Source organism: Molossus molossus, unplaced genomic scaffold (genome assembly GCF_014108415.1).
Source record: "Molossus molossus isolate mMolMol1 unplaced genomic scaffold, mMolMol1.p scaffold_m16_p_17, whole genome shotgun sequence".
NCBI lineage: Eukaryota > Metazoa > Chordata > Mammalia > Chiroptera > Molossidae > Molossus > Molossus molossus.
In genome coordinates, this window is record NW_023425352.1 from 26,926,438 (window position 1) to 26,938,609 (window position 12,172).

Here is a 12,172-nt window from a genome sequence, read left to right on the forward strand (position 1 = left end):
TATGTATCTAAACCCCCCTTGAGGCAATTTAGAGAATTCTGACAGGTTTAGAAATGGGAGATATTTTTCCAGTGATCACAAGTGACTGAGGAAGCAAGGGGCATGTGGCCCATTTCCCAGACATTTGGTGGAGGAGAGAAGTGGTGTGCTTACCACGTGCCGTGGTTTGTTGCCCAGGGATGGCTGGCTCATCTGTTTAGAAGATGTTATTAAGTGACAGGCCAGTGGATTTTACTCTACCCCATGGCTGTAGACTGCACCCGCTCCCTGTCACACAGTTTCAGTTATCTATTGCTGTGTAACACACCACCCTAAACGGAGTGGCTTGAAACGACCATTCATTTCTGCCTGATTGTAAACTTGGGCAGGACTCAATGGGGATGGTTCATCTCCAATCCATGTGGGTCACTTGGGGTCTCTTGAGATACTGTATTCAGCGATAAGCTTGGCTTGGGCTGGAACATCCGAGATGGCCCCTCATCCTCGGGCCTCTCTGCATGTGGCGCCTACAGCAGTAACCTGGACTTCTTATATGATAACCAGATCCATGAAGGGAACATTCCAGGACAGCTCTGATACACCACTGCCTCCTAACCCTCTAAGTCACCCCTGAAAACAGCACTGGTGTTATTAGAATGTAGCTGTCATCTCTCGGGAACCACAGAAAAACAGTTGTAGGTTAAATCTGGCCATCACTAAAATTTTAATCTCCAGAATATTAATGTTACATTGAAAATAACCAAAGTTTCATTACAGAAAGACTGTTGACGTTTTCCTAGATTGTCTGATCTAAGTCACTTAAGGATCATACATTTGGTCGTTTTTTTTCTCTCTCATTCATTCCTCCACCAAGCATTGAGCTAGACTGTGCTGGAGACAGGATGTGAAGGAGAAATGGGTCCTGCCTTCAGGGTGACGGTGATGGAGGAGAGAAAGCACAAAAGCAGCACAAGTTAGATGCTTGTCTGATCCTTTTTCCCTGGTGACAGAGCCTGATACGGGGTGGGCGTTGCCCTTTTCCACATGGGCAAGAGTGAACACGAGGGAGGCTGAGGCCTCCACCAGCTATGCTGTCCAGAGGGAATGAGGACCAGGGCAGCTGATCCAGGGAGCCAGGTTCACAGCCAAACACTGGGGTTAAATATTTAAGAACACGAACAATGGGAGCTGATGGGTGTGAATTTCTAGGGTTCTGGAGCCTGTGCCTGGACAGCTTTCTGCTCCCTCCTTGTGGATAACCTGCGCACAAGACTGGTTATTGTGAGGGAGCGGGATGGACCGTGATGTGTGACAGGGGAGGCCTGGCCCCGCAGGGAGGGGAGCCCACGGGCGGGAATCTGGAAAGGTTTCAATAGCATTTGTCCTGAGCACTGGAGACTGGAGGTTTTAGATTGTGGATGGGTGGGCGGGAGGAGTGGGGAGAAAAGGACATTCTGGCGGAGTGAACAGTATCATATGTGGGTAACCAAATAGGAAGGGACAGGGTCACATGCTCCTTAATAAACAAACTCTGAATCCCCTGGTTTCTAGAAATATTTTGACTTATTATTTAAAGTTTAAAATCTGCCTCTGAGAAATAATCCAAAATTATAATCTTAAGTGAACGTCTAAATTAATTACGTCAAAGTTAATACCATAATGAAGTCAAAACTAAGACTCTTTACCCATAAACTAACATGATGAGGAGCTATTTTAAGTGGAAATTAGCAAACCTAAGATCTGGCAGTAGTGTTAGTGGCAACGTTGGTGAACTGAAGTCAAAGTGTCCTTGTGTCAGTTGATTAACTGTTACTCTTGCGTCTTCCTGGTCAGATCATCATGTCTTGAGCTTGTGCTAAGGCCGTGCTGTCCAGTATGACAGCCACCAGCCACAAGCAGCTATGTCAATTTCAGTGCATTAAAAATAAGGAAAATGTAACATTTAGTTCCTCAGTTGCACTAGGCATGTTTCACACTAGTGCTCATATTGGACAACATAAACTAGAACATTTCTAGAGAGTTCCATTGGATAGTGCTGTTCTGATGATATAGGTGATAAACTCCTAATTCTAAACACACAGCTACAGCCCCTACCATGAGTGTAAATTCTGCTTTAAAACATTTTTTTTTCTTTATTGATTTTAGAGAGAGAGGAAGGGAGAAGGAAAGAGAGGTAGAAACATCAATGAGAGAGAACATCGGCTGGCTGCCTCCTGCATACCCCCACTGGGGACTGGGCCCACAACCTGGGCATGTGCCCTGACCGGGAATCGAACCGGTGACCTCTTTGGTGCATGGGTCAATGTTCAACCACTGAGCCACACTGGCCGGGCAGTAAATTCTGCTTTTGAATTTGTGCTTTGTGGTTTGTTTTGTGTCAAGCTGTCTGGCCCCTTATTAGAAGGTGTATATACACGTGTGATACATCACATGTTTGATATAATTTCTAAGTAAATAGAAAACTTCAGCAACAAAGTTTGTTTGCAGCTTTTAGAAATAGCCTTGAGCAAGTGAGAAATGGAGCATCTCTGCTTCCTTGTCTGTCAAATCAGAGCGCTGATACCAGATAGCGTTTTCGTTGGCGTTCAGTGACCGTGTCTTTAAAGCACATGATGTGTGGAAGCCCTCTGTGAATGGTAGCTGTAAAACAAAATATGTAATAAAGAGGTAAACCATTTCGTTTTATACTGAAAGAAAAACACCCTCTGATAAAATGGTATAAGATGGCAGCATTTTGAAGACTCCCAGATTCACAGCTTATGTATTGTCTCTATCGGTAAAAATAAGCAAGTGCTAGAGTTGTGCACTGTATTTTAGCCTGAGAGAATCTGCGCTCCTGCTGATTTTGTTTGTACCCTGCAGGCAGCGCGAGTAACCGCTCCAGCACCCGGAGCCTCCTCAGCGTGAGCAGCGGGATGGAGGGGGACAATGAGGTGAGAGCCGGGACCCCTGCCCCCATCTGTCTTGTCCTAGGGGTCGTTTCATTGCAAGAAATAGAAATCCAGGTGGAAGAAGCCAGACACAAAGGGTCACATACTGTAAGATTCCATTTACATGAAATGTCCTGAATAGGTAGGTCCAAGGAGACAGAACACAAGTTGGTGGTTTCCAGGGGCTGGGGAGAGAGGAAAATGAGGAGAAATGGCCCAGTGTTTCCTTTTGGGGTGATGAAAATGATTTGGGACTAGATGGAGGTAGTTATTGGTTGCACAATATTGTGAATGTACTAAATGTTGAGCTGCTGGCTTTATAATGGTTAAATGTATGTTATATGAATTTCGTGTCAATAATAAGAGGAATGAAGGGAGGGAGAAGGGGATAGAAATCCACCCAGGCTACTTAAGCCAAAGGGGCATCTATGGGAAGGAGCTGGATGAGTCTTGGGAATCCAGGGCCAGAGATGACGTCTGGCGCCTGGATCAGGGTGGCAACACATGCCAGAGCCAATGCCATCGGTCTGTGTTTCTTAGGCCACAGACTCTTTAGTCTCTACTCTCTTTTCTCAAAGCCCCCTGACCTCTTCTGTAAACAGTGCCCTGGGAGCCACAATGCCTCCCAGCAGAGAGTAGCTGGCTGCCTTAGGCTGAGGCCTACTTTGGCTTATGGTTCTATCCTGACCCAGGACCAGGGGCTTGGACGAGTGGGAGGGGTCACATGAGGGGGGATCACCCAGGAGACTCCCTGAGAAATGGTCCTAGGGATGGGTCACCCCTCCAATGCACAGCTTATTTTACCCTATGACTGAAGACCACTCACAGTTCAGTTGTCCCCAAAAGAAACTTTTGTTTAAAAATAAAATTTCTCCAGTGCTATCTGGTTATATAGAGCAGTGTTCCTCAAACTTTAATATGCATAAGAATAACCTAAGATCTTGTTAAAATGCAAGTTCTGACTGAGCAGGTCTGGGGAGGAACCTGAGATCCTGTACTTCTCACCAGCGCTCAGGTGATGCTGACCTCGGTGGCCCACAGACGTGCTTTGAGTAGCAAGGCCCATTACCGAGATCGTGGGCCTGACTGTCTCCTCGGTGGCTCCAGGAGTCAACAGAAGGCTGCTCTGATTTTGCTGGTTGATCAGTTTGTAAATAACCTTCAGCCAAAGCCTGAGGAGGCGGGGGGGCTTTGGGGATGGCGGTGTCCATCTGTGCTGGCTGCTTGATGTAATTCTCACCTTTTCATCTCATGTTTTTTGCTGTAGGATAATGAAGTCCCCGAGGTTACCAGGAGTCGTAGTCCAGGCCCCCAGGTGGACGGAACACTCAGCCTACCGTTTGAGAGGCCACCCAGGGTGCCTCCCCGAGCTGCCTCACAGAGGTAACGTTGAAGCTGACAAGAAAGCTTTTCCTCCCTCTCTGAATTCTAGGGGAGAGAAGCATTTGGGGGCATCTAAGATGACCTAAGAATGAGTGCAGAACAAACTGAAATGCCTAGTTTTGACATAGTTCAGTGTGGACCCTTCATTAATTTAAATGATGCTTTATTCAGTTGCACACACTTTTATTTATTTTATTTTTATTTTTTGTTAATCCTCACCCGAGGATATTTTTTTATTGATTTTTAGATAAAGAGGAAGGGAGGGAGGGAGAAGAAGAGAGAAACATCAATGTGAGAGAGATACATCGATTGGTTGCCTCTGTAAGACTCTGACCAGGGCCAGGGATCGAACTTGCGACCCAGGTATGTGCCTTTGACCTGGAATCGAACCCTTCAGTCCGCAGATTGATGCTCTAACCTCTGAGTCAAACCAGCCAGGGTGGATGCCCATGCTTTTAATAGGAAATGAAATATTTCATCAATGAACTACATTGGCTATCAACTTTTTGAATAATTTTTATCTATCTGGTTAGATTTGGCTTCCTACTAATTCCCTTGGCTGTATTGTGGGGACAGTGCATTTTGGGGACCAGGAGATAAGAAGGAATTGGGAATGAAAATTAGGTGGGAGGCAGCATGGTATGGTGATGAGGAGCATGGCTCTGGTACCACACTACCTGGGGATAAGTCTCCTCTGGCAGTCACTTGTAAACTTGGCTGAATTATTTACTGTTCATGTGCCTTGACTGAGTGTAACTTCATTCCTGCCTTCCTTACAGCTCCCACATCCAGTGTGGCTCCAGGCCTTGTCCATTCTGCTACTCATTCAGCTCTCAGATGCCCCCCTCCTCTCCATCTGCCAGCACCTAAGTTCATCCACATTTACCTCTCTGCCTCCAGTTGGTCCCTCCTCCACACTGCAACCAGAGTGCACTTTCTAGAACAGAAATAGCTGATGCTGTCCCTTCCTGGCATACAAGCCTTCATATTTAGTTCTGTATGTTTTAGCATGCTCTGGCTCCATCTTGCCTCAAGTGTCACCCTTCTGCTATATTCACCAATGCTCCACCCTTTAAAAATTCCCAGTGAGCTGGGCCAGTTTGTATGTCTTTGCTCAATCTGCCCCTTTGGCCTGAAATGCAATCTTCCTACTCCCATCCAATCTCTGCTTAGAAAATTCCTACACATCTTTTAGGATGCAGTCCAGACATTACCTCCTCTGTGAAACCTTCCCTGATGTTCTTAGGTGCATTTTTTTGTGATTCTCCAAATATCTCTATTATAATTCATTCCACATTGTGGGCCTTGTTTACATATCTGTCTCTTCAAGTGGATATGGTGAACCTCAAAAGAATAGAAACGGTTTTCAATTAAAATTTTTTTCTACTCTCTCCAGTGATTATTAGTACAGTAACTGGACATACCAGAAATTTAGCAAATATTTATATTTACCATGTAAATGGATGGATGGGTGGATGGATGAGTGGATGGATGAGTGGATTGGTACTGCTTGGTTTGGACTGCCTACCTGCTACATAGTTAGCCATTAAGTCATCTACCACAGTGCAGGTGGGCTATAGATGAGTGGAAGGAGGCTTCACGCTCCACCTGTTGTAAGTTCCCAGTATATTTCAAAGTCAGGGAAGGCAGATGGTAACAGGAACAGGAGCAGATGCCCTCTATCTTTGCATGGCATTTTCTTTGCTCCTTAATCCCTATAGAGTGGGCACCTGGCAATGTCATCCTCTTCCTTGGTAAGGTCCTGCCAGGTGAGGGGAAAAAAAACACAAAATTCTTGCCAAGCCATGCCCCTTTGTTATTGAATTTATTTTGCCATTTACAAGTGACTACTATCTCAGTCTCCTTTAAGGCATAGCCTAGGTAAACGCCTAATTACAACTCACTTCTGGAGGCCTGGGGTTAATCCTTCAGCTGCTGACTTGTGAAGAGGTCTGCTGAGTTTCTAGGAGGGGCTGGAGTGGTCAGGGAGTGAGGGGACTTGAGACTGAAGCTATTTACTAGTCGAGAAGCTTAAGAATATTTTTTTTTACCACACTATGACCATACTAAAGCATACCAGCTAAACAGCCATCTTGCTTTAAAAGAACATTAACCAATATCAGATTGCTGGATTCTTGAACTAAACTTATCACCGGCAAGACCTTGCCCTCAACAGGGAGGAGAAACCAGAGCCCAGTGTCTCCAGACAGTTGTGTCTCCAGCTCCAGCTTCCCAGGGTCCTACAGAGGCTGTCTCCCTACAGGCCACCTTTTTTTTCTGGTTTAATACCCTTGAGTCCCATGGTTCCGAAATGTCTATAATCACAAATCCATTTCCCTGAAATGGAACTCCCAAACCTTAGTTGGCATTCTTCATCAGCATGAAATTGAGAGATGGTTTGTTTGTTGACCCACCCCAACTGCAGAGTGGGCAGCAGAGAGGAGGGGCCAGGAGGGAGTCATGATGTCTTCGTGGTGGAAGATAAAATGTAAGGCTTGTGGGGCATGTAGAGGAAAAAGATCTAAGAATAGATCTTTAATTATATTGATAAAAGTATTAGCTTTACTTCTTGAATGCCTACTCTAAGCCAGAAACTGTGCTACCCACTTTCCAATAGTCATCTCCAAGCCTCACAAAATTCTGCAATGTAGGTATCATTACCTCTGTTTGGTAGGTTCAGAGAACTTGAACTTGTCCTTCAAACGTGCATAAATATTTCTGCTCTGTGTTCCCACAGGTTATGACTTCCCTGGTCAAAACACTCAATACAGTTTACCGATTTTTCCTACTGTCTGTTTCATCCATTACATTCTCAGCACCTTCAGGGTGGAATCCATGCCCATTTTACTTGCTGTTATTTCATCCCACATCCAAGAGTAGATGGGTAATAGATAAATATTTATCTGTTGTAGAAAGGAAGGAAAGAAGAAGGGAAGGAAGGACAGAAAAGAGGGAGGGAGGGAAGGAAGGAGGAAGAAGTAGTATCATCTAACTGTGAACCCACAGTTCAGAGGACAGGAAGCTGGAAGGAGACTGTCCATTTGTTTTCCCTGGTTAAAGAGACACCCACATAAAACCATCTACTCCCAGGGGCCACAGCGGGACCTCCTGAGGATATCTGTGATTATTCTTTCCTACCTCTGCCTCCCTCTCTCGTTCCTGAGACAGCCCCTTTCCCCATTTTTGTCAGTTCCCTGACCTATACAAGACTTGCATTCAAGAGACCTTTAGTAAATATTTACTCATTGATTCATTTAATCCTCAAGTACACAGTAACTCAGTTCAATTCCAGCACCTGACAAAGCTCTCTTTCTTGACTTACTGATTTGCTTCCAAGAGAATTAATATTGGTTTTACAGCACACATATGGAAATAACACCTGCAATTGTTGAACCAACTCAAGCCTATCTGGAGTGTCACTTAGGACTATTCAAAACCCAGCCAGAGCAACGGGCAGGGGGGGGGGGGGGGGGGGGGGGGGGCTCTAGGAAAGCAGAAGTGGAGCTGGGATAACACACCTAGTGATCCCACGAGGAAGTAGTTACGAGAAGCAGACCGGGAATTCTCGATTCCTCTCTCAAGAGACCTTCCTACTACAGTGTGTCTCCTGCCTGGCTGCGTATTCGAATTACTGGTGTTTTAAAACAAAGATTTTATCATTATTCAGGTATGGCAAGGCCAACAGAAATAGCTGCCATTGAAAGATATGAACTATGAACTGTGGGCTCACAGATGATACTACTTCTTCCTTCCCCCTTCCCTCCCCTCCCCTCCCCTCCCCTCCCCTCCCCTCCCCTCCCCTCCCCTCCCCTCCCCCTCCCCTCCCCTCCCCTCCCCCTCCCCTCCCCTCCCGTCCCCCTCCCCTCCCCTCCCCTCCCCCTCCCCTCCCCCTCCCCCTCCCCTCCCCTCCCCCTCTCCTCCCCTCCCCTCCCCTCCCTCCTTTCTGTTCTTCCTTCCCTTCTTCCTTCCTTTCTATAACAGATAAATATGTATCTATTATCATAGGTCCCAAGGGGAGGGGCACACTGGGAAGCTCCAGGTGTAGTCAGGAGAGAGGGGAGGGGAAAGGGTGGGCAAGAACTTTTGTTGTGGTTTCCACAGGAAGGACTGAGTGTGGCAGGGTTAGCAGGTTTAGAATTGACTAGTGTGAATAATTTCAGCAGGCCTGGAGCAAAGGAGCTGGCTCTAGTTGTCTGGCACCTGGTAGCTGAGGTGGTTAGGGCAGGTGGATAGTACCCCAGCACCCCCACACCTCCCCCACCCTGGGCTCTGGATTGGTTGGTTTGCATGTGAAAGGTGCACTCAGTGGGACGTTGTTTGCTATTTCCAGGAATTCACTTACCCTGGGAGGAGCGGCCTCTTCAGGCCGTGATCAGCAAGGCCCCAGATGTCAAAGCATCAGAAAATAAAAGACTTGTTTGGGAGAGAGATATGATTAAAAAATTGTGATGCTTGAGCCCAATCTTCTAGAGAATATGATGGAATGGGTCTGGACTAGAGCCTGGGGGTTGGTATTCTTCAGAGCTCGACTGGTGATTCTACTGAGCAGTGAGGATTGTGAGCCACAGTAGCATGTATGTCACTCACTCAAAGGTGCCTGTGTGTGGCCAGCTTCATTAACTAAGGACATGTCCTTTGTATAATAGATCAAATTTGCAACAAATCATGGATGCCTAAGAACTAGTTAATCAAATTCATTTTAAAATAGTTGCTTTATCTGTTTTTTTTTTTTTAAACTTATTATGCAGTAATTACAAAGGTTAAAGACTTGCTGGGCCTGTTGGATTCCTGGTCAGGGTACAAGCCCAGGTTGTGGGCCCGATCCCCAGTGGGGGGCATGCAGGAGGTGGCCAATTGATGTTCTCTCTCATCAATATTTCTTTTTTTTATTTTTTCCTCACCCGAAGACTTTTTTTTTTTCCATTTTTTGTTCAGGTAGAGTGGGAGGGAGAGAGAGGAACAGAGAGAGAGAGAAACATCAATGTGAAAGGAACACATCGAGTGGCTGCCACCCGCACAACCGACCAGGGCCGGGGACAAACTGCAACCGAGGTACGCGCCCTTAGCGGGAACCGAACCCGGGTCTCTCTGGACTGCAGGCCGACGCTCTAACCGCTGAGCCAAACCGGCCAGGGCTCTCATCAATATTTCTACCTCTCTCTCCCTCTCTGTCTAAAGTCAATAAAGAAAAAAAAATTTTTTTAAACCCACAAGGGTTAAAGACTCTTCCATCTCAAATAAAAATAACTATTATAATTATACACATAATAGTACCTTATAAGAAATGAGTCCAATAAATATCACAGTACACTTTCTTTTTTAAAACTTTTTAATGAATTTATTGAGGTGGTGCTGGTTAATAAAATTATACAGGTTTCAGGTGCACAGTTCTATAATACATCATCTGTATATTATGTGTCCACCACCCAAAGTCAAGTCTCCTTTTGTCACCATTTACTCCCCTTTACCCTCTTCCACCTCCCCCAACCCCCTGTTCCTCTGACAATCACCAAACTGCTACAGTGCATTTTCAAATCGGAGAGACAAATACTTTCTCATTCACCGTGTTTGACATAGGAAAGCCTGTTCACATAACGACCTGTAAGGTCATGCCTTTGCTTTATCTTTCATTTCAGGCCTCCGACCAGAGAGAGCTTCCTTCCTCCTCCCCCTGTTCCACGCAGAGGCCGCTGACTGCAGCTCCTGAAGCCTGCCTACGTCAGGACTTGGAGACTAGCAGCTTCCAGCCTGCTCACGACGTCTTCATGTTGCCTTTCATGGCGTAACTGCTGACCCTGAGACCCACTCTCATGCTGATACTGTTGCGGCCCTGCTGGTTTGGGCTTTCCCTGAAGAAGATACAATTAAGGCATGAAGAAGTGAAAAACTAAGGACTTTATTCCCCGTCGCCAAGTACATTGATTCATAACCTTGTTTGCCGAAAGGATGAAGACCTAATTGGGATACTTACCTCTAATTTGATATATCAGAAGCCTGAAAGATTGATTAGAAATGTACTTTACAAGTGATTTTACTGAAATGCACGTATATTAGGCCTTACTTTCTTGTCAGTCCAGACTAATTTCTACAAGTGGTTATGATTTAGTACTTACAGTATTTAAGTAAGAAGACATGTCCTAATTTTTGAATGATTCTTCAGCTTTTCTGTTGAACAGGCCAGGACTGTTCCTTCATCTTCTATTAAAACCTGTGAGCAGATACCCCATTATGTAAATAACAAAGTATGAAGACTGAGAGACTATGAGCAGGAGGTTGGAGTTGCAGTCAAATTCAGGAGGGTGTTTAAAGGCCAGGGCTGGTCACATACAACAATCTGAAAAAGCCTGCAGAGAGGGATTAGTCCGAGCTCCCCTTAGTCAAATCGGAGGTTCCACACACGTCTGGAACTGAGAGTATTTGGTTTGTTAGAGGAAGAGGCAGTTTAGAATCTGGGCCTGCTGATTCAGGTCACCACACTTTCCATTTCCAAACAGCCAAGCCCTCTCCCTCAAGACGTGCCCAGATGTAGAAATTCAGTCAATGGCCGACTATTGGCCTTCCAAAAGTTTCCTTCTTCATTATCTCCTTGGTATAGAACTTCAGTATGCTTTCAAAACAGTGATGCTGCCAAGGAACGTCTATAAATGGTTGAAACCAGAAGCTTGGGATGCCAGGGACCCCATTTGTTCCTCTGCAGATTTATAGGTCTGGCCGTAAAGAGAGGAGGATCCTTGACGTTTTCTCTGCTACAGTGTCGGAAGAGGAAGGAAGATCCTAAAATAGAAATGGTTATCTATTTGTAATTATATACCTATTAGTACCACTGGGCTTTGGCAATCCATTTGTGCAGAGAATATAGAGCCTAAAGTATGTAATGAATTCTGAGTCCTGGAACATACATCTATCTGAAAGACACAGGTCCTTAATTTGATGTTTAAACATATAATAAAATTAATATTGGACCTATTTCTTTAAAAAATATCAGAAAGTTTGTGGTTTTCCAGGAAATTATTCTCCATCCCACAGAGGTGTATAAAAGCCACACTATTAATGATCAATTAAGTACAATTTTATTTCTAATGATTAAAGATTCTTTTTCAATCTCATTCTTCAGTCCAGTGAACAAGGACTGTTATTGAAGTTAATAGCTTCTGAGATCTTGGGGTTTTTTTCTGACATAAAATACACTATTGGCCATGGCCATCAAGAGAGTGCTTGTGCACCTGGCCAGGTGGCTCAGCTAGTTGTAGTGTTGTCCCGTACACCAAAAGGTTGCAGGTTTGATTCCCAGTCAGGGCACGTACCTAGGTTGTGGTTTCGATCCCCGGTTGGGGAGTGTATGGGAGACAACTGATGGATGTTTCTCTCCTTTCTCTCTCAGATGAACAAAAACATATCTTTGGATGAGAATTAAAAAAAAGGGGGGGGGGGAGTTTGTGCAAATTACCTGCCACATGGCTAGTACATAGTAGCCCCTCTGCAGTGGCCCCTTTGTTCTTCTTGTCACTTATTTGGGAGAAACAGGTTGATGTGAGATAAAAGGAGAACAAGAAATTATAATGTTGGTATAGTTGTCCATCCTGTTATTTATAGACAGTCTCTATATTCAGCACACTTGATTTTGATAAAAGCTATACTTTTAGAATATTTAATACCTCTAATCCCCATTTTGGATGCCAGATTTATATTTTTGTACATTCTCTGATTGACAAGCATTTAGATTAATAGCATGATGAAACCTACTGCCAGTCAATAGTGTTAGCATCTTTGTATGCACATCTTGTGCAATATTGGAATATTTTACTGCATTTTATTCTTATGTGAAAATAAGTAGAAAATATAATATTGAACGTGTTGCTGAGAAACCTGGGTCTCATTAA

At 44.8% G+C, this 12,172-nt stretch overlaps 1 protein-coding gene across 2 annotated transcripts in view; it reads left to right on the forward strand.

Annotated features, from left to right (window-relative positions):
- The window catches only part of PIK3AP1 (phosphoinositide-3-kinase adaptor protein 1), a 99,552-nt gene extending 89,200 nt beyond the window's left edge, over positions 1-10,352 (forward strand). For both annotated transcript variants that reach the window (XM_036265108.1, XM_036265109.1), the window contains 3 exons: positions 2,842-2,912; positions 4,177-4,292; positions 9,929-10,352. In XM_036265108.1, coding sequence (XP_036121001.1) covers positions 2,842-2,912; positions 4,177-4,292; positions 9,929-9,986 — 245 coding nt within the window. In that variant the 3' untranslated portion in view covers positions 9,987-10,352. The remainder of the gene's footprint in view (positions 1-2,841; positions 2,913-4,176; positions 4,293-9,928) is intronic.
- Positions 10,353-12,172: the final 1,820 nt, after the last annotated feature.